Source organism: Mytilus californianus, unplaced genomic scaffold (genome assembly GCF_021869535.1).
Source record: "Mytilus californianus isolate M0D057914Y unplaced genomic scaffold, xbMytCali1.0.p SCAF_4, whole genome shotgun sequence".
Classification (NCBI taxonomy): domain Eukaryota; kingdom Metazoa; phylum Mollusca; class Bivalvia; order Mytilida; family Mytilidae; genus Mytilus; species Mytilus californianus.
The window spans coordinates 30,214,644-30,236,573 of record NW_026262690.1 but is presented as its reverse complement, the minus strand read 5'-3'; the positions used below and the strand labels follow the sequence as shown (position 1 = coordinate 30,236,573).

Below are 21,930 nucleotides of genomic sequence, written 5' to 3'. Positions count from 1 at the left end.
TGCCATGATTTTCATATTCTTGATATTATCTTAAATGTTATATAATACACCATTCTTTTCTCGTATCTCAAGGTATTGATGATTCTTGTTTGCTTAGCGTCTTCAAGCAAAGAAGAAGCCACGTCTATTCAGGACGAAGACAATATATTTTTAATTGATATTGATCTATTTATAGATAAAACCGACGAAAACAATGTTCATTGCTCTTACAACGATGCTACACACAGAAAACTCTTTGCACCAAATATTTTTTTTAACTCAATATGAATTGTATGTTAACTATCATCAAACAATATAACTCGATGAGAAGTAGACTTAAATTAATGTTTCCCTCAAGGGCCATATTCAATGAAATTAAAGTATCACAGCCTCATTTCTGTACTTTGAAGTTGTAACAACATTAACTTGTATTTTTGAACTTGTTACCAAATTAAAAAGTAAAATAACAAAAATACCGAACTCTAAGGAAAATTCAAAACGGAAAGTCCCTTATCAAATGGCAAAATCAAAAGCTTATACACATCAAACGAACGGAAAACAACTGTCGTATTCCTGACTTGGTACAGGCATTTCCTTATGTAGAAAATGGTGGATTAAACCTGGTTTTATAGCTAGCTAAACTTCTCACATGTATGACAGTCGCATAAAATTCCATTATATTGACAACAATGTGTGAACAAAACAAACAGACATAATAGGTAAAAATGTCAAAAATAGGGGTACAGCAGTCAACATTAAGAATGTGTTAAAATTTCCAACACATCAATTTTGAAAGATTTTGGCAAATCCTGAGTATTTATACAAAAACCTGTTGACACAGATATAAGACTCGCCTCCGGCAGAAAATTCAGAAAAAGACCATCTGATGGACAGCAACATTGCTAATTAATTCAAAGTTGCTGGATCATGATATAGAGAGCAGCGCGTCAAAATGATCTTCAAACTGAGATGTACTGATAGTAATGCAACTTGATAGACAATATCATTGTCATTGTCTATCATAAGTAGTTCCTATCAAACTTATTTAAGCAGAAAACTTAACATTGGAAATTGATAATCCATTGAAAGTCATTGGGCCATGGCCTACGGGGGCAGGACCTCGAAATAGTACTGATAGTATTGCAACTTTATATAGAAATATCATTAATCTATCATAAGTAGTTCCTATCAAACTAACATTGAAAATTGGTAATAAATTGAAAGTCGCTGGACCTTAACCTACTTTCGTCGCAGGCGAGATAAAAAGGAACAAGAATGTCATAAGCTTTTCGACATATATTGTATCGGAATTAAAGCTATGCACTAAAATGTACTTTCAGAAGGAAAATTAATTCAAATGCAAAATTGAACAGAGGAAACTATATAAGGTGCATTTTCAGAAGGAGTACATGATAATGTGATATGATTTTATACTAAGCCGACATGCTAAACCGGATTTTTAACATGCTTGTTCAGTTTAAAATCCATATGAATTTCTTACTCTGAACTGATCAGCCTTTACCCTTACTCCTAAATGCCACTTGCTCACACAGGAACTCGGTTAGCGGATATGATTTATTTTTAAATCATTGTCATTTTATTTGTTTTTCGTATTTACTGTCTATTTGACTAAAAGTATTAACGTTGGCGTAAAGTTTTGTTTGTTTACTAGCAATAATGTGCAATATACTATCCATGTCCGTATACAGAAAGATCTTAGGTTTTTAATGTCTTTAATCTAACCATGTCTTGAATCGAACCCACAAACTTCCGCACTAAGGGCGAGCACGCTACCATAAGACCACCAAGCCCAGTTATATTGGTTCTGGATTTTTTTTTCTAAAAAACCCATAACATTTGATATAAAAGCAAAATAGTTATATAACACAATACTTAAGAGTCCTGAATAACCATAAAATTTGTTGATATATTTTTGTTATTGGACACCACTAAGCACATTGCATTTAAGATTACGAGCAAAGACTGGTCGGCTCGTAGTCTGAATAACGTGTCCTGGTAGAGCGACATGTTTTTCTGTTGACTGTTATACGCGAACTAGCGCGTTAACATTCAGAGAGTATATAGTACAAAGTAGGTCTAGTACAAAGCCCTGGTTCATATTCATATCACAGCATCATGTTCTTGTCCTGATATTCAAGCAATATTTGTAATTGGATGTTTAACACTAATCCATCCATCCATCCACCCATCAACGGATATGGAGAAAATAAGAATAACTTAATGAAAAAACTTTCATGAAGATATGTACATTGCCTCGCTTTTTCTTTAAACACTCTAAAAGCGACTTGGATATAGAAATATGGTCACATTGGTCTTCTTCCGACCAGCAGTAAAATCCTTGTCAAATTTAGGCGTTAGTTTGGCTGGTTGGATGTATAAATACGAAGCCACGTCCGGTCAGAATAGGGACGCTAAATACGATGCCTCGTGTAGATATAGTGCCATGCTCTCTGTGCGTCAAAGGGCATTTGCAATAACTCTGAGGGCCGGAAGTGGTCTTTTGCAAGGCAAATTTCTGTCCCTAACCAATAAAGTTGTTTGCATTGGCAGTCACAATTTCCCGCCCTTCACCCCTGATGTCCATCATTGGTCGGGTAGAACTTTGTAAGATGTAACACCAGCAACTCGAGCCTGGTCAAAAAGAACATACTGGAAAGTTATACATATTAAAAAACAAAATAGTTCCTACGCATAGGTGTAAATATAAAATTATGTAGAATAAATTTGGTAATTTAGGTATCAAATAAAAGGTGAAGGACAGGTGATCCTGGTGCGTCTTATTTAAATTTTAGTACACAAACTGGCCTACAATTGAGAGAATGATGTAGCACACATAAGAGAAGTTATCTCAAGAATAAATACGCCAGTAAAATAAAACATTAGAGGATACACCTCAAGCATGGGAAACTTTCTACGGCCTTCACACAGCACTAGAGAGACAAACTCCGTTATTATAATAAAAAAGAAAAGATATGGGGTAATCACGTGCATTGCTGTAGGGATATCCAGAAATTATACTGATTCAAAAATAAAATAGGACATGCACAATCAATATATACCACGACCATTTTGAATCTGCTGTTCAAAACAGATATCTGATTTACAAGTTGGGGATAAGTGGTTCCTACATTCTATGTTAAGATATTGGAAAGACAATCTTCGGTATGGTGGATCTATTAATGACTAAACCAAAGTAATATTCAGTAATGCCTCAAACAAGTCTGGATCTATTAATCACTAAACCAAAGTATTCAGTCGGGGCCTCAAACAAGCATGGATCTATTAAAGACTAAACCAAAGTAATATTCAGTAAGGCCTCAAACAAGCCTGGATCTTTTCATGACTAAACCAAAGTAATCAGTAGGGGCTCAAACAAGCCTGGATGTATTCATGACTAAACAAAAGTAATCAGTAGGGGAGCTCAAACAAGCCTGGATCTTTTCATGGCTAAACCAAAGTAATTAGTAGGGGCTCAAACAAGCCTGGATCTTTTCATGACTAAACCATGGTAATCAGTAGGGGGCTCAAACAAGCCTGGATCTATTAATGACTAAACCAAAGTAATCAGTGGGGAGCTCAAACAAGCCTGGATCTTTTCATGATTAAACCAAAGTGATCAGAAGGGGCTCAAACAAGCCTGGATCTATTCACGATTAAACCAAGGTAATCGGTAGGGGGCTCAATCAAGCCTGGGTCTATTTATGACTAAACCAAAGTAATTAGTAGGGGCAAAAACAAGCCTGGATCTTGTCATGGCTAAACCAAAGTAATCAGGAGTGGGTTAAACAAGCCTGGATATTGTCATTATCAAGCCAAATTAATCAGAAGGGGCCTCAAACAAGCCTGAATCTATTCACGACTAAACTAAAGTAATCAGTAGGGGCTCAAACAAGCCTGGATGTTTTCATGACTAAACAAAAGTAATCAGTAGGGGAGCTCAAACAAGCCTGGATCTTTTCATGGCTATAAACCAAAGTAATTAGTAGGGGGCTCAAACAAGCCTGGATCTTTTCCTGACTAAACCAAAATAAGCAGTAGGGGGCTCAAACAAGCCTGGATCTATTCATGACTAAACCATGGTAATCAGTAGGGGGCTCAAACAAGCCTGGATCTATTAATGACCAAACCAAAGTAATCAGTGGGGAGCTCAAACAAGCATGGATCTATTCACGACTAAACCAAGGTAATCGGTAGGGGGCTCAATCAAGCCTGGGTTTCAATTATTACTAAACTTAAGTTATTAGTAGGGGCAAAAACAAGCCTGGATCTTGTCATGGCTAAACCAAAGTAATCAGGAGTGGGGTAAGCAAGCCTGGATCTTGTCATTATCAAGCCAAATTAATCAGTAGGGAGCTCAAACAAGCCTGGATCTTTTCATGGCTAAACCAAAGTAATTAGAAGGGGGCTCAAACAAGCCTGGATCTTTTCCTGACTAAACCAAAAAAATCAGTAGGGGCTCAAACAAGTCTGGATCTATTCACGACTAAACCATGGTAATCAGTAGGGGGCTCAAACAAGCCTGGATCTATTTATGACTAAACCAAAGTAATCAGTGGGGAGCTCAAACAAGCCTGGATCTTTTCATGATTAAACCAAAGTAATCAGAAGGGGCTCAAACAAGCCTGGATCTATTCACGATTAAACCAAGGTAATCGGTAGGGGGCTCAATCAAGCCTGGGTCTATTTATGACTAAATCAAAGTAATTAGTAGGGGCAAAAACAAGCCTGGATATTGTCATGGCTAAACCAAAGTAATCAGGAGTGTGGTAAACAAGCCTGGATATGGTCATTATCAAGCCAAATTGATCAGAAGGGGGCTCAAACAAGCCTGAATCTATTCACGACTAAACCAAAGTAATCAGTAAGGGGCTTAAACAAGCCTGGGTCTATTCATGACTAAACCAGCAATGAACTATCTCCGAAATTGATAGACCAGAATCAAGATCTGCCTCAAGTGACCATAAAATTCTCAAATGTGTAAATTATACCTTCATAAATTATTCTTGTCATACTTGTTTCACATTAGCCATGTAAAATCAAAGAACAGTTTTATGTTATTTCCTATAGGGTTTTATAGGAACCCAAGTGACATTGTTGCCATCTTGTTTGCAATCAGATGAGTATGAATGTTTTTTTTTTGTTAATCATTTTTCCAAGTTAACATTCATATAACCTTGAAAAGATTTATCATTGCAGTTTCAGATAGATCAATTAGAACCATCATTTTCTCTGATAATCATGTTCTTTAGTCAATGGGCATGAAATAACTTTTTTTGGAGGACCTGGCAAAAAATTTCTGTTGAAAAACCTTATGAAAATTTGCTCTGTTATAAAAGAAATTAAATTAAAAGAGTAAAGTTTTACATAAGACAAAACTCTTCCATATCAAAAACAATACTATAAAAATATCATAGATTTGGTCAAAGCTAAATGTCTACCTCTGTTTTCTTGCACATATATAGATACCGTAAATTCAGAAATTTTTGCAATGTTTTTATTATTGTGAAATTCCAAATCTCCAGAAAAGTACTGCTATTGAATTATTTTCTCCCTATACTCTAATTTACCAACAGCTTTTCTCTATTCAGTGACCTTAACCATGACACCTATCATTTAAAAAATGTCAAAAATAGGGGTACAGCAGTCAACATTAAGAATGTGTTAAAATTTCCAACACATCAATTTTGAAAGATTTTGGCAAATCCTGAGTATTTATACAAAAACCTGTTGACACAGATATAAGACTCGCCTCCGGCAGAAAATTCAGAACAAGACCATCTGATGGACAGCAACATGGCTAATTAATTCAAAGTTGCTGGATCATGATATAGAGAGCAGCGCGTCAAAATGATCTTCAAACTGAGATGTACTGATAGTAATGCAACTTGATAGACAATATCATTGTCATTGTCTATCATAAGTAGTTCCTATCAAACTTATTTAAGCAGAAAACTTAACATTGGAAATTGATAATCCATTGAAAGTCATTGGACCATGGCCTACGGGGGCAGGACCTCGAAATAGTACTGATAGTATTGCAACTTTATATAGAAATATCATTAATCTATCATAAGTAGTTCCTATCAAACTAACATTGAAAATTGGTAATAAATTGAAAGTCGCTGGACCTTAACCTACTTTCGTCGCAGGCGAGATAAAAAGGAACAAGAATGTCATAAGCTTTTCGACATATATTGTATCGGAATTAAAGCTATGCACTAAAATGTACTTTCAGAAGGAAAATTAATTCAAATGCAAAATTGAACAGAGGAAACTATATAACATGCATTTTCAGAAGGAGTACATGATAATGTGATATGATTTTATACTAAGCCGACATGCTAAACCGGATTTTTAACATGCTTGTTCAGTTTAAAATCCATATGAATTTCTTACTCTGAACTGATCAGCCTTTACCCTTACTCCTAAATGCCACTTGCTCACACAGGAACTCGGTTAGCGGATATGATTTATTTTTAAATCATTGTCATTTTATTTGTTTTTCGTATTTACTGTCTATTTGACTAAAAGTATTAACGTTGGCGTAAAGTTTTGTTTGTTTACTAGCAATAATGTGCAATATACTATCCATGTCCGTATACAGAAAGATCTTAGGTTTTTAATGTCTTTAATCTAACCATGTCTTGAATCGAACCCACAAACTTCCGCACTAAGGGCGAGCACGCTACCATAAGACCACCAAGCCCAGTTATATTGGTTCTGGATTTTTTTTTCTAAAAAACCCATAACATTTGATATAAAAGCAAAATAGTTATATAGCACAATACTTAAGAGTCCTGAATAACCATAAAATTTGTTGATATATTTTTGTTATTGGACACCACTAAGCACATTGCATTTAAGATTACGAGCAAAGACTGGTCGGCTCGTAGTCTGAATAACGTGTCCTGGTAGAGCGACATGTTTTTCTGTTGACTGTTATATGCGAACTAGCGCGTTAACATTCAGAGAGTATATAGTACAAAGTAGGTCTAGTACAAAGCCCTGGTTCATATTCATATCACAGCATCATGTTCTTGTCCTGATATTCAAGCAATATTTGTAATTGGATGCTTAACACTAATCCACCCATCCATCCACCCATCAACGGATATGGAGAAAATAAGAATAACTTAATGAAAAAACTTTCATGAAGATATGTACATTGCCTCGCTTTTTCTTTAAACACTCTAAAAGCGACTTGGATATAGAAATATGGTCACATTGGTCTTCTTCCGACCAGCAGTAAAATCCTTGTCAAATTTAGGCGTTAGTTTGGCTGGTTGGATGTATAAATACGAAGCCACGTCCGGTCAGAATAGGGACGCTAAATACGATGCCTCGTGTAGATATAGTGCCATGCTCTCTGTGCGTCAAAGGACATTTGCAATAACTCTGAGGGCCGGAAGTGGTCTTTTGCAAGGCAAATTTCTGTCCCTAACCAATAAAGTTGTTTGCATTGGCAGTCACAATTTCCCGCCCTTCACCCCTGATGTCCATCATTGGTCGGGTAGAACTTTGTAAGATGTAACACCAGCAACTCGAGCCTGGTCAAAAAGAACATACTGGAAAGTAATAAATATTAAAAAACAAAATAGTTCCTACGCATAGGTGTAAATATAAAATTATGTAGAATAAATTTGGTAATTTAGGTATCAAATAAAAGGTGAAGGACAGGTGATCCTGGTGCGTCTTATTTAAATTTTAGTACACAAACTGGCCTACAATTGAGAGAATGATGTAGCACACATAAGAGAAGTTATCTCAAGAATAAATACGCCAGTAAAATAAAACATTAGAGGATACACCTCAAGCATGGGAAACTTTCTACGGCCTTCACACAGCACTAGAGAGACAAACTCCATTATTATAATAAAAAAGAAAAGATATGGGGTAATCACGTGCATTGCTGTAGGGATATCCAGAAATTATACTGATTCAAAAATAAAATAGGACATGCACAATCAATATATACCACGACCATTTTGAATCTGCTGTTCAAAACAGATATCTGATTTACAAGTTGGGGATAAGTGGTTCCTACATTCTATGTTAAGATACTGGAAAGACAATCTTCGGTATGGTGGATCTATTAATGACTAAACCAAAGTAATATTCAGTAATGCCTCAAACAAGTCTGGATCTATTAATGACTAAACCAAAGTAATATTCAGTAAGGCCTCAAACAAGTCTGGATCTATTAATCACTAAACCAAAGTATTCAGTCGGGGCCTCAAACAAGCATGGATCTATTAAAGACTAAACCAAGGTAATATTCAGTAAGGCCTCAAACAAGCCTGGATCTTTTCATGACTAAACCAAAGTAATCAGTAGGGGCTCAAACAAGCCTGGATGTTTTCATGACTAAACAAAAGTAATCAGTAGGGGAGCTCAAACAAGCCTGGATCTTTTCATGGCTAAACCAAAGTAATTAGTAGGGGCTCAAACAAGCCTGGATCTTTTCATGACTAAACCATGGTAATCAGTAGGGGGCTCAAACAAGCCTGGATCTATTAATGACTAAACCAAAGTAATCAGTGGGGAGCTCAAACAAGCCTGGATCTTTTCATGATTAAACCAAAGTAATCAGAAGGGGCTCAAACAAGCCTGGATCTATTCACGATTAAACCAAGGTAATCGGTAGGGGGCTCAATCAAGCCTGGGTCTATTTATGACTAAACCAAAGTAATTAGTAGGGGCAAAAACAAGCCTGGATCTTGTCATGGCTAAACCAAAGTAATCAGGAGTGGGTTAAACAAGCCTGGATATTGTCATTATCAAGCCAAATTAATCAGAAGGGGCCTCAAACAAGCCTGAATCTATTCACGACTAAACTAAAGTAATCAGTAGGGGCTCAAACAAGCCTGGATGTTTTCATGACTAAACAAAAGTAATCAGTAGGGGAGCTCAAACAAGCCTGGATCTTTTCATGGCTATAAACCAAAGTAATTAGTAGGGGGCTCAAACAAGCCTGGATCTTTTCCTGACTAAACCAAAATAAGCAGTAGGGGGCTCAAACAAGCCTGGATCTATTCATGACTAAACCATGGTAATCAGTAGGGGGCTCAAACAAGCCTGGATCTATTAATGACCAAACCAAAGTAATCAGTGGGGAGCTCAAACAAGCATGGATCTATTCACGACTAAACCAAGGTAATCGGTAGGGGCTCAATCAAGCCTGGGTCTATTTATGACTAAACCAAAGTAATTAGTAGGGGCAAAAACAAGCCTGGATCTTGTCATGGCTATACCAAAGTAATCAGGAGTGGGGTAAGCAAGCCTGGATCTTGTCATTATCAAGCCAAATTAATCAGTAGGGAGCTCAAACAAGCCTGGATCTTTTCATGGCTAAACCAAAAAAATCAGTAGGGGCTCAAACAAGTCTGGATCTATTCACGACTAAACCATGGTAATCAGTAGGGGGCTCAAACAAGCCTGGATCTATTAATGACTAAACCAAAGTAATCAGTGGGGAGCTCAAACAAGCCTGGATCTTTTCATGATTAAACCAAAGTAATCAGAAGGGGCTCAAACAAGCCTGGATCTATTCACGACTAAACCAAGGTAATCGGTAGGGGGCTCAATCAAGCCTGGGTCTATTTATGACTAAATCAAAGTAATTAGTAGGGGCAAAAACAAGCCTGGATCTTGTCATGGCTAAACCAAAGTAATCAGGAGTGTGGTAAACAAGCCTGGATCTTGTCATTATCAAGCCAAATTGATCAGAAGGGGGCTCAAACAAGCCTGAATCTATTCACGACTAAACCAAAGTAATCAGTAAGGGGCTTAAACAAGCCTGGGTCTTTTCATGACTAAACCAGCAATGAACTATCTCCGAAATTGATAGACCAGAATCAAGATCTGCCTCAAGTGACCATAAAATTCTCAAATGTGTAAATTATACCTTCATAAATTATTCTTGTCATACTTGTTTCACATTAGCCATGTAAAATCAAAGAACAGTTTTATGTTATTTCCTATAGGGTTTTATAGGAACCCAAGTGACATTGTTGCCATCTTGTTTGCAATCAGATGAGTATGAATGTTTTTTTTTTGTTAATCATTTTTCCAAGTTAACATTCATATAACCTTGAAAAGATTTATCATTGCAGTTTCAGATAGATCAATTAGAACCATCATTTTCTCTGATAATCATGTTCTTTAGACAATGGGCATGAAATAACTTTTTTTGGAGGACCTGGCAAAAAATTTCTGTTGAAAAACCTTATGAAAATTTGCTCTGTTATAAAAGAAATTAAATTAAAAGAGTAAAGTTTTACATATGACAAAACTCTTCCATATCAAAAACAATACTATAAAAATATCATAGATTTGGTCAAAGCTAAATGTCTATCTCTGTTTTCTTGCACATATATAGATACCGTAAATTCAGAAATTTGTGCAATGTTTTTATTATTGTGAAATTCCAAATCTCCAGAAAAGTACTGCTATTGAATTATTTTCTCCCTATACTCTAATTTACCAACAGCTTTTCTCTATTCAGTGACCTTAACCATGACACCTATCATTTAAATTTGGCAATCTTTATCAAAAAATCGTTGTCGAAGAAAAATTATTTATCAACTGTTATGAACAATTTTTTATAAATAAATTGCAATGTATAGAAATTGAAGAAAAAAAACCCAAACAAATAAACATTGCTTTATAACCTTGCTTAGTATACACATGCTCCTTTGTTCTGTGTTGATCATTTATTATAATAGGTAAACTTCTGCACCAAAACCTGAAAGTGAACTAGCAGCCAAAGTTTTTAATCAACAATCATAGAATGAAATAGTTTGGTTTTTTTGTCAAATAATATTCTATGTATTCCTAATAAATGTAAAATCATGCAACATGCACAGAGGACTTAGTTAATTATATATAAATAAAAATAAGAAGATGTGGTATAATTGCAAATGAGACAACTCTCCACCAGAGACCAAATGACAAAACAACTATAGGTCACCTAACAACCTTCAACAATGAGCAAAACACATATTGTATAGAAAGCTATAAATAAATTGCTTCGCCGAGCGCAGCTGGATACGACTGCAGTGGTCCAACACTGAACAGTTGGGGTAAAAATGGACACAATATATGCGCTTGATACAGGTCTGAATTTGGATTGTAATTAAATATTTTACTCATAATAGGTTTCTGAATCTATATTTAATTTTTTGCTTTTGTGCAATACACTATGCTTTTGCGAATTGACCCCCCCCCCCAAAAAAAAAAATTGTTTACCCCCCCCCCCCCCCTCTTTTTTGCAAAAAAAAATATTTGAAGAAATTTTCTTTTTAATTTCTGAAATCTGAAATGAGAAAAAATTGCCCCCCCCCCCCCCAATTTTTGTTTCACCTCCCCTCCCCCCTTTTTCCAAAAAAAAAAATCTTTTTAAATTATCCATTAACCAGGAAACCCTTGTTTTTCTCCCTTTTTTGCCCCTAATTCCTAAACGGTTTGAGCCATAACCCCCAAAGCCAATCCTAACCATCCCTTTGTGGTATGGAAACTTGTGGTATAATTTCAGAGAGATCCATACACCGTTCCACAAGTAATTGTCTGGAAACTAGAAAAATGCTTATTTGGGCCCTTTTTGGCCCCTAATTCCTAAACTGTTAGGACTATAACCCCCAAAATCAATCCCAACCTTCCTTTTGTGGTTATAAACCTTGTGTTTAAATGTCATAGATTTCTATTTACATTTACTAAAGTTATTTTCCTGAAACCAAATGTCTTTGGACGACGCTGACGACGACAACGTGATACCAATATATGACCGCAAAATTTTTTGCAGTCATGTAAAAACCGAAATAATAAATGTTAAACAATTCAAACAAAAAACTAAAGGCCTGATTTATATACAAAACAATTAACAGAAAACAAAAATGATACACAGTGACAAACGACAACCACTGAACCACAGGCTCCTGACTTACGTGGTTAGCGGACACCAAACCTTCCTCCTAACCTGGGACAGTGGTGTTGCAGTACATCATAAGAACAAACTGACAAAAAATAAAAAACACAAAAGACACAAAGTACAGATCTAAGAGTACTTGCAGTTACTGAAAGCTACTTCAAAGATAATTACAACTTTAAAAAAAAATCATGTATCTACAACTAAAATATCAATCAGTACACATCCAACATCCAATGGATTTAGTGTTAAGATCAGGGTTTCCAAAATTATTTTTAGCCAGCCGGACATTTTATATATTATCCCGATTTTAATCCCTTAAGACTAAATAAACAAAAGGCAATTATGGTAATCAGTTGCCAAGTTGGCCATCCCAATGATTGATATTTAAAAAAAACGATATTAAACTTTCTTTGATTCAAATTCGAAGTTCTGACGTAAACTGTTAAATTGGCAGTGCATCATCCGAAGTGTGCAACATCAGCGTACTTATATCTGCCTTAGACTCTTTATTTGTGCAAAATAATGTTGTCAAAAACTTTACTTTCGTTTTTAAATCTGAAACCGATTGTTATCTTGACAATGGTAAAACATGGACCAGAGACGGATACGTAAATTCCATATACGTTTGCAAAGCATGAATGAGTGAAAGTAGCTCATTCTACGTTATTTCTTCAAGAAAATATTCGAAATAAACGTGGATAAAGGTATCAATGACAATTTAAGCATTTTTTTTAAGAAATTAGGATGCATAATTAAATTTCACATCTGCGCACATGCACATGCGCACACGTGTACTAGTTCAAACAGAGACATGTCTCTGGTTCAAACAACGTGGTTATGACGATTTTTCATTTTCACCTCTTTAATTTTTTCATCAAATCTTATTTGTAAATGTATTTCTGATAATTTAAATCTTTTTGACTGAATTAATTAGATGCAAACAGGTGAAATGTAAGAAAATAACTTTGAATAGACCGATCAATGTCCGGTTCAAAATAGTTTACCTGTCACCTGAACAGGTAAATTTCAGCTGTTCGACAACTAATTAGCCTTGATTAAAATGAGAAGGTATTAAAGTAGGGGTTGTTTTGATAGTACTTAATGATCATGTCACTTTTATGACCGGAAATGTGTGGCTGTTAAAGGAAAAGGTTGGGTCAAAAAGATCGCGAATTATGTTAAAATGACCGTCTCTTAAGAAAGCCTTGAAATCTAAAAAGTAGATGACCGTTTCGTGCTTTGCCCAGCGGGACTTTTACCAGACATTATACAAATGTCCGGAATATATGACCGTTTTGGAAGCCTTGGTTAAGATGTCAATAACAGTCGTAGAAAAACATGACCTTGTGCAATGCTAAAATATAGGTATAGGTATCAAAAGATTGTAGGATTGTGAATGCACATATGTATATAACATTAATATTTAGTTGGGTTTTTAATTCATTGATAACAAAATCGATATTTTTACTGATAAAAACTATATTCAAAGATCTAAATACAGTGTTGAAATTTCAACCGTTTAGAATAAGTTTATTTAAAGGAACGATAAGTTAACCAGAATGCACCTAAATATATGGGTTTGGTGAAAATCATCACCGTAAATATTAGGATATGCTATCCCGTCTATAATAAGTTTTCTACAGATACAGTCAAATTCCAAACCAAGTCTTTGCATTTATGAAAGAATTCAGTTTTAAACAATTTGTTGTTACAAAATCCTTGATTTAATAGTTTACCAGTAATACATAGATTACATAAATTGAAATCCAAAACATCACTACAGACACTGGCATAGTTAACGTGTTGGGATATATAAATATATATACATCAATGTCCAAAAAGGGAAAATTAACAATAGGGAACAAATAATCATCCCTTTTGTCAAAATGTTTGTGTAGAGTAGGATAGTAAGGATAGTTATTGCTGTTTATATTTGATATTTAGAGAATTCTTGATTATTTAACGAAAAAATATCATCCAGATAACAGTAAATGTTGTTGAATTTATCAATTAAATGGAATTTAGACAGGTCTTCATTGAGTTTTGCCATAAACTGTTATGACACAAGTCTGATATCAAAGGGGTGCAATTGGTACCCATAGGAATACCTACAACCTGTCCATAAAATTAATTGCCGAAATGTACATAAATGTTGTCAAGCAGAAAATTTACAGCTTTAATCATTTCATCACAGTACCAGTAAATATATCTAGCATATTTATCTTTACCAATGCATGCATTGGTCAATAATTTCCTTTACATTAAAATCACAAGAAATTCATTATGGCTTTAAACATTTATTTTTCTAGTAGCATCATCCTGTTATTTTATGCATCAAGATTAAAATTGGTCCTGGGATTGTTAACCTTGTTAAAGACCATATTGCACAATTTTCTTTTCACTGGCCAATATGAAGGGCTCTGTAAACTTCTTAGGGCTTTTAATTTACACAGTATTTAAGATTTAATTTTATTTGATATCATCCATTCTGTAACTGTTCCTTTAACTTTGCATACTTTAGTTGTTCCTGAAAATACAAAACATTTAATTAATGAAAAACAATGTTCTGTTTCACAATAATTATATTGTTTTACTCTATCTAACATGAGTTCACACAATATGTCGCCTGTTGCAATACTCAAATTATTTAGATGTAATTGAACTCTGAAACTGGGGTCAAGGTCATAAAAAATCCATCAGATGCAAACATAATCCTAAAGTCTAAAACCTGACAACTGGCCTTGCGGTCATAAAACTTTCGAGCACGATAATTGTACTCAGACTGAGAAATCAACCAATCAAAATACAGGATTTGCTGTTTCGAGCACAAATTTTGTACTCACAGTACTTAGTAAAGTTTTATAACTGAGGGCCCTGGGGTGTAAAAATGAGGCTGAGACCATGTTATATACTGTATGCTAGATTAATAAAAACTGGTAAGAACAAAGCCATACACCAAATATTGACGACATTCCATATATAGCCACATGTGCTTGTACAAAGTTTTATAAGTGGTGGTCTGTAGTTATATCTAAATGTTTTTGTTTTTAGGGGAACTTAGTATTGATGGCTAATATTTGACAGTCTCAGTTAAATACATTAACACCTTCTCTTTGTCTTTGTATGTATTTGGTTGTAATAGCTTTATAAATCTCATGTTAATTGTTATATACAATATATGTACATTCTCGGAAAAAATAAAATGTATTTGTACAAACTTTAGAAACAGGGTGAAAAGCGAGGCTTGCAGAGCTTTTCTTCTATTTTGTAGCGAGTACAAATACATTTTACATTTCCGACTATGTACATATATTGTTTTTATCCTGCAGTTTACACCAGCACTTGAAGCTAAATCATTTTCTCTTAACACAGACCGTGAAGAAGACCTCAAAATAAACTGTTACAAAAAGAAATATCCACATTACCACTTGCTCAACATGGAAGCGGGGTAACAGGAAACTTTATTTGTACAAGTACAAATAAAGCAAAAATTTATTTATGTACCTGTTATTTGTACAATAAGTTGGCTGATTGCAAGATAAAACTATTTATAAGTTTTTCACTCTATATATAAAGTGCACTTGCTTACTTACTATTGAATATACTCTAATAAGTCAATATTAAGTTATGTAATTATATCAACATTTCTGATCAAAGTTAAATTAATTTGAAACTAAATTAAGATCCAACGTTTTGTTTAAATAATGCATTATACAAAGATATATATCTCAATTTTTTTAAAGCATTGAAAATACCAAGACTATAGTTTTAAGATGAATTATTATTGTTAGAAATCATTTGGCTTAGGTATGATTATTAAAAATAGCTTTTAAAAATTTTTGATGACATGTACCCTTAAATATCTACAAATTTTAGGTAAACAAAATTATCCAGTACCCTTGAACTATGAAATCCTACTTCACTCATTTAAGGCATAAAAAATCAGGTCATTTGAGGTCGTAAAAATCAACCTTACTCGAAAGTAAATAGAACCAACCAAAAAAGATCAGGTTACAGTTATTGAGTGCTGGGTATTGGGTTTCATCAAAGATTTTCACAATCTGTGTTTGCTGCTTCTATGCCAAGCGTGCAGCATTTAGAAGGTTGAGCAGACTTGTTAAACGGGAGTCAAGAGTAAGGTGTACAGAAAGGGTGACATGTCTTCCTACAGACAGTTACCTTGTGAACTAGCATGTTATGAATCTGATTCAACATGTCAGTTTAGTACAAAGCAGACTATTACTTACTTCTATGTCATTTGGCCTCTGGTGGAGAGGCAATCCTACCACATCTTCTTATTTTAGAATATTCATATTTCAGTTTAAAATGTTTTCATCCTGAATATGCATGTAGTATTTGCTGCTGGACTCAGCAGCCATCAATCAATCCACCTATACGTACAACTTTTGGCAGATGAAATGCCAAGTACCCATTATGATAGCATTTATCTCAAGGGTTTCAACCACACAAGCTGTTTTCAGTTTTGTCTTATCTTTGAATTCATTCCAAAAAAATAATTTTGTTGTGATTCTACTCAAACCAGTGCTAGGGGCCATCTTGATCTTACAGTTTTTGCTCCATATTGAAGGCCTCATGTGTTTTAATATTGTATCCTGAATTGATACACTTTAGCAATTCATTTCGATCAAATGACACAACATTATTTTCATTTTGGGGGATAAATATCGAAATACCATATGGTCCTTTAGATTGTGAATTGATAAATTGCTGGAGGTTATAGTTGGTTTTTTTCTTGTTTTTTTTAAGCAAAATAAAAACTTGGTGGCTCTGAAAATTTTACCTTCTCTAGACTGGTATTCTTTGTAAATATCTGATCATTAAAATTTTATGTTCTTTTTGTATTGTTAAAGAAACTTACTTTTTGTGACACAGAGGGTCTGACTCTTGTGAATGCTGTATTGAAATGCTCCTTGTTTACTTCTATTATACTTGTATCCTGACTAGATATCATAACTTTTAAAGCAGACATTGAAGCTTCTCTAACTAAGGCTGCAAGATCTGCTCCACTGAAAAAGATAGTGTTAATTAAGTAAATTCATAACAGAATTCAGCATCATTCACAATATTTTCTAAACAGATTTATACCATTGCCTTAAACCAATTTACTTTTAGTACTCTGACATACATTTTTTTTTATCATAAAAATACTATGCTATTACACATTATAGTCAAATAAAGTACTACTTGTGCTATAAGTCATCAACTTTACAAAATGCAAATAAGATTTGTAACCCATAGTTATAAAACCATTATAACTGCATACCAAAAATTACGACAAAAATCTGCAAGCACAGCAATTTCTTTGAAATCATATGGACAAATACTACTGTCAAGAAATATTCAAGATCCAAGACCAGTAGACCAGAGGAAGTAAAACGCCACAAAACAAAACTCTATCTGAGGTTCCTTATCATTAAACTACATTCAATGTCTCCAAGCTAAGCAATTCTATTAAGCACAGTTTTTACAAAATTTTACAGGTTCAAGGGCAGTAATTTTGACCAAAAAAATCAGAGCAAAATTAAGGAAGTGAATTATGGATATGTTACCTATCAGTATCCAGTTATATGCATGAACAAAAAATAAGTTCAAAATTTACATACATGACAGACAAAGTCTGGTCAATTGTTATATATTTCAAAAAGATGGGAGGACAGAGTGTTTAATTATATTGCTTGGCCATTAATTGGAAGGAGAATAACAATGAGGAATTTAGAATATCTAGGCACATGAGTAATTGGGCTAATAAAGGTTTGAATACATAACTCAAGAACGAAGTCTGTAATGGACAGGAACGTTACATGTGGAAAATTTTCTTCATTGAAGTTGCATGCAGTAAACATTGGAGATAGGAACTGTACCCTTTGTTATGATATTGTAACTATCATATTTATTTAGTTGGCCTAATTTGTTTTGTGTGGCCTGAGAATGTTTACATTATATATTTTTTACATTGTGTTACAACTATGCAGTTTAGAAATCACTGGAACAATCATAGATACTCGTGGAATGATTAGAACTTTCCATTTCACTTAAACAATGTTTCCAGAATTATCATAACAAAAGATGCGTAATTTAAACATCTACAGTTATCTAGAAGTTTCCGTTACAAGTATATATATGCAGACCCTAAAGTTAGATGTAGACATAGACATCGATAGACATTAATATTCTTAGCAGTTGGATTGACATTTTTATTTACAAACTACATCATACTAGATCGTGACCTATTGGACGTAATATTCTGCGTGGATTCCCGAGAAGATTTCCGGATAAAAAAAAGATAAAAGATTGGACTCATATTTTGACAGTTAAGTTGACATTTCTATTTGTGTAATACTTCTTGTAAACTAGTGTATAATATATCTTTGTTAAATTTTATTATTGATTTGTGTCTTTTGTTGGCTACAATTAAAAGTCGATTTTTCTGGTCGTAACACCTTGAAGATTAAAATCCTTGTTTCAAAGTCCCTTTCACCACATATTTCTGCTCTTTACAGGGTTAAAATTGCAGACATGTTAATACTTACGTAAAACAATTACATCTTTCATCTTTAGCTAAGGATTCTAAATCTACATCCGTTGAAAGTTTGGGTCTTGTTCCATTCTGAATACAAAAAATATAAAATTCAATTAAAGCTTATTTGATACTTTTTTTAAAGGAATTAGTTTCCTAAGATTTGTAAAATCCCAGTACTAGCAAATACAAGTACAATGGAAACTATTCCATATCAATTTGTACTTAATCTGTTAATATTTCTTGAGGTATTTGATCATTTCATTATAAACAGAAAATTTTAAACTTTTGATCAAAGCTTGTGTTACTACACACATTATTTTATAAGTATGGACATGATTTATCTTTTTGCCACTGATATAATAAATAAGCTAAGCCATAGGGTGTGTAGATTTTTGTATTATCCTTAGGATGAGTTGAAGAAAGGAAAAAAATACCTTTGTAATGGTTCTGAGTATATCTAATCTGTCATCAGGACAAGGCAATCCTACATACAATGTCTTATCTAACCTGCCTGGCCTTAAAATGGCTGGGTCTATTATATCTGCAATCAGACAAAATTACATTTCATGTTATTAAAATATTTAGAAACTAAATAAAAGAGCATTACACAATACATAAAACTGTTGATACAGAGATATTTCTGTCCTGTTTTGCACCAAATTGCCATGTAACTGCATTCCTTTGTTAGTGATTATAAAACTCATCCCATGAGAAAACTTTACACTGAACATTACAATGACTTCAAATTTGGTGGAATATGACTAAAGAGTTAAAATGAGATGCATGTATTCAGATGGTCATTCAAAAGTGTTATAAATATCAATAGTCTATCATGTATTCAAATGCTCATACAAAAGCATTACAAATATCAATTGTCTGTCATAAGTTTCCATCAAAAGGCTGTATAATTAGAAAAAAAATGAATAAAGTAAAAATTCAACACAAGACTAAGAGGAATACATCCTAATATGCTGCTTCTAGCTAAGATGCATGATATGCCTTGTTTGGATCTAGAATTTTGATAACATCGACAATTTTGTTTAGATTTATAAATATATCATTAACAAGAGTTCACACATTGAAATGTCGCCTGCTTTACTGACCATTGATTTCATGTTGATAGTCCTGAAAGAAGATGAGGTCAAGGTCAGATAAACCAAGCCAGAAATACATCATTCCATACACCAAATAAAGTTGACCTATTGCTTATAGTATACAAGAAACAGACCAAACCATGAAAACTTTATATTGACCAATGAACAATGAAAATGAGGTCAAGGTCAGATGAAACCTGCCAGACAGACATGTACACCTTACAATCATTCCATGCTTTAAATTGAGTTGACCCATTACATATAGTATCTAAGAAACAAACTTAACCAGGAAAACTTAATATTGACCAATGAACCATGAAAATGAGGTCAAGGTCAGATGATAACTGCCAGACAGATAATACACCTTACAATCATTCCATACACCATATATAGTTGACCTATTGCATACAGTATAAGAACAGACCAAAACACAAAAACTTATCTTTAACCACTGAACCATGAAAATGAGGTCAAGGTCAGATGACACCTGCCAATTGGACATGTACACCTTACAATCATTCCATGCACCAAATAAAGTAGACCTATTACTTATAGTATCTGAGATGTGGACTTGACCACAAAAACTTAACCTTGATCACTGATCCATGAAGAAATTAGGCTAACATATTTAGCCACACTTTCTGTTAGAAAAGCGTAGGACATTCAAGCACATGCATTCCATAAAAAGGAATTTAAAATTTAACAAAAATCTTAAATAAGTATTCTGCCTCATACTGGGGTTTTAATATGACACTTATTAGGGAAATTAAAACTATATCATACCAGGTCTATTAGTAGCACCCATTATAAATACACTCTTCCTCTCCTCTAATCCATCCATTTCTGTTAACAGCTGGTTTACAACTCTAACACTTGATCCACCCTGTAACACACCAGAATAAACAAAGTGATTACCTGACAAACAGAAAGTACAGGCAACAATATTGGGGGAATGAACTCTTAAACTGAGTCCACTCACTGGTCAAATATAATCTGTAAGGCTTGAATGATGATGTAAATATATTTAATTCACATACAAACATTTTCAACCTATTATGTATAGTTTTTAAGCTACCAGTATGCCAGTATCTCTATCTACACTCAGATGACTAAAAGCTTTTTGTTTTATCATCATAGAATTTTAATGAGGTCAAAACTTTTTTTAAACACTATAAATACTTATAAAGTTTCATACAAATATTCATAATAGATATAGGAAGATGTGGTATGAGTGCCAATGAGACAACTCTCCATCCAAGTTAATATTTATAAAAGTAAACCTTTATAGGTCAAGGTACAGCCTTCAACACGGAGCATTGGCTCACACCGAGCAGCAAGCTATAAAGGGCCCCAAAAAATTACTAGTGTAAAACCATTCAAACGGAAAAACCAACGGTCTAATCTATATAAAAACGAGAAACGAGAAACATGTATGAACTACATAAACAGACGACAACTACTGTAATCAGATTCCTGACTTAGGACAGGTGCAAACATTTGCAGCGGGATTAAACGTTTTAATGGTACCAAGCCTTCTCCCTTTTCTGAAACAATAGTATAACATCACAACATAGGAAAATACACTATAAAATATCAATTGGAAGGCTGAACTCAATCAAAAAACATAAATTAACACACAATGAACCCTTTTTAAAACATTACAAATACTTATTAAGTTTCATACAAATACTCATAATCTTTTTTGAACATTATAAATACTTATAAGTTTCATATCTATACTTCATAAGTCCTATTCATACTGATATTAGTACTGCTTATATTTACCATACATCCTATGAAATATGTGGTTATCTCTATTCTTATTATGATTTTCACATCTTAAACAAATAACAGTCAATTTAAAATGTTAAAGATAAAAGCATATGGTAGTAAAAAAAATATTTTCACATTTGTTAAAACATGCCCCTCCTATGATGTGCTCCTCCCATGGTGGTTCAGGAACTTTATCAGAATTAAAAAAACGTTTTCTCATATCATTTGTTTTTGTAAATCAAATTTATTTAACGATATAATTATTCTATTAAAACTTTAACAATTTAGTAAAAGTCAGATGATTACAGCATAACTAGTATACCTCTCCAGAGTCAGACCTTCTTGGACATAAAGCATCTAATTCATCAAAGAATATGACACATGGTGATGAATTCCTGGCCCTCTGGAATACCTGTCTGACTGCTCTCTCACTTTCTCCTACATACTATGTTCATATACAAATATTGTTACAAATTCATATTTTGGTATAATAAAATATATGGTGAAATTACAAACTTCATAAAAAAAAATATTTGAAGTAATATTATTTTATGAATTTAAAATTTTTAGAAATATTATACATTTAGTTCCCTTTT

General features: G+C 33.8%; 1 protein-coding gene across 4 annotated transcripts in view; it reads right to left on the bottom strand.

Annotated features, from left to right (window-relative positions):
- Nucleotides 1-14,207: 14,207 nt before the first annotated feature.
- LOC127739436 (nuclear valosin-containing protein-like) overlaps nucleotides 14,208-21,930 on the bottom strand; it is a 34,249-nt gene continuing 26,526 nt past the window's right edge. For all 4 annotated transcript variants that reach the window (XM_052251202.1, XM_052251204.1, XM_052251203.1 and 1 more), the window contains 6 exons: nucleotides 21,657-21,779; nucleotides 20,345-20,444; nucleotides 18,902-19,008; nucleotides 18,478-18,554; nucleotides 16,806-16,953; nucleotides 14,208-14,453 (listed from right to left, as the gene is read on the bottom strand). In XM_052251202.1, the coding sequence (XP_052107162.1) occupies nucleotides 14,406-14,453; nucleotides 16,806-16,953; nucleotides 18,478-18,554; nucleotides 18,902-19,008; nucleotides 20,345-20,444; nucleotides 21,657-21,779 (603 nt within the window). In that variant the 3' untranslated portion in view covers nucleotides 14,208-14,405. The remainder of the gene's footprint in view (nucleotides 14,454-16,805; nucleotides 16,954-18,477; nucleotides 18,555-18,901; nucleotides 19,009-20,344; nucleotides 20,445-21,656; nucleotides 21,780-21,930) is intronic.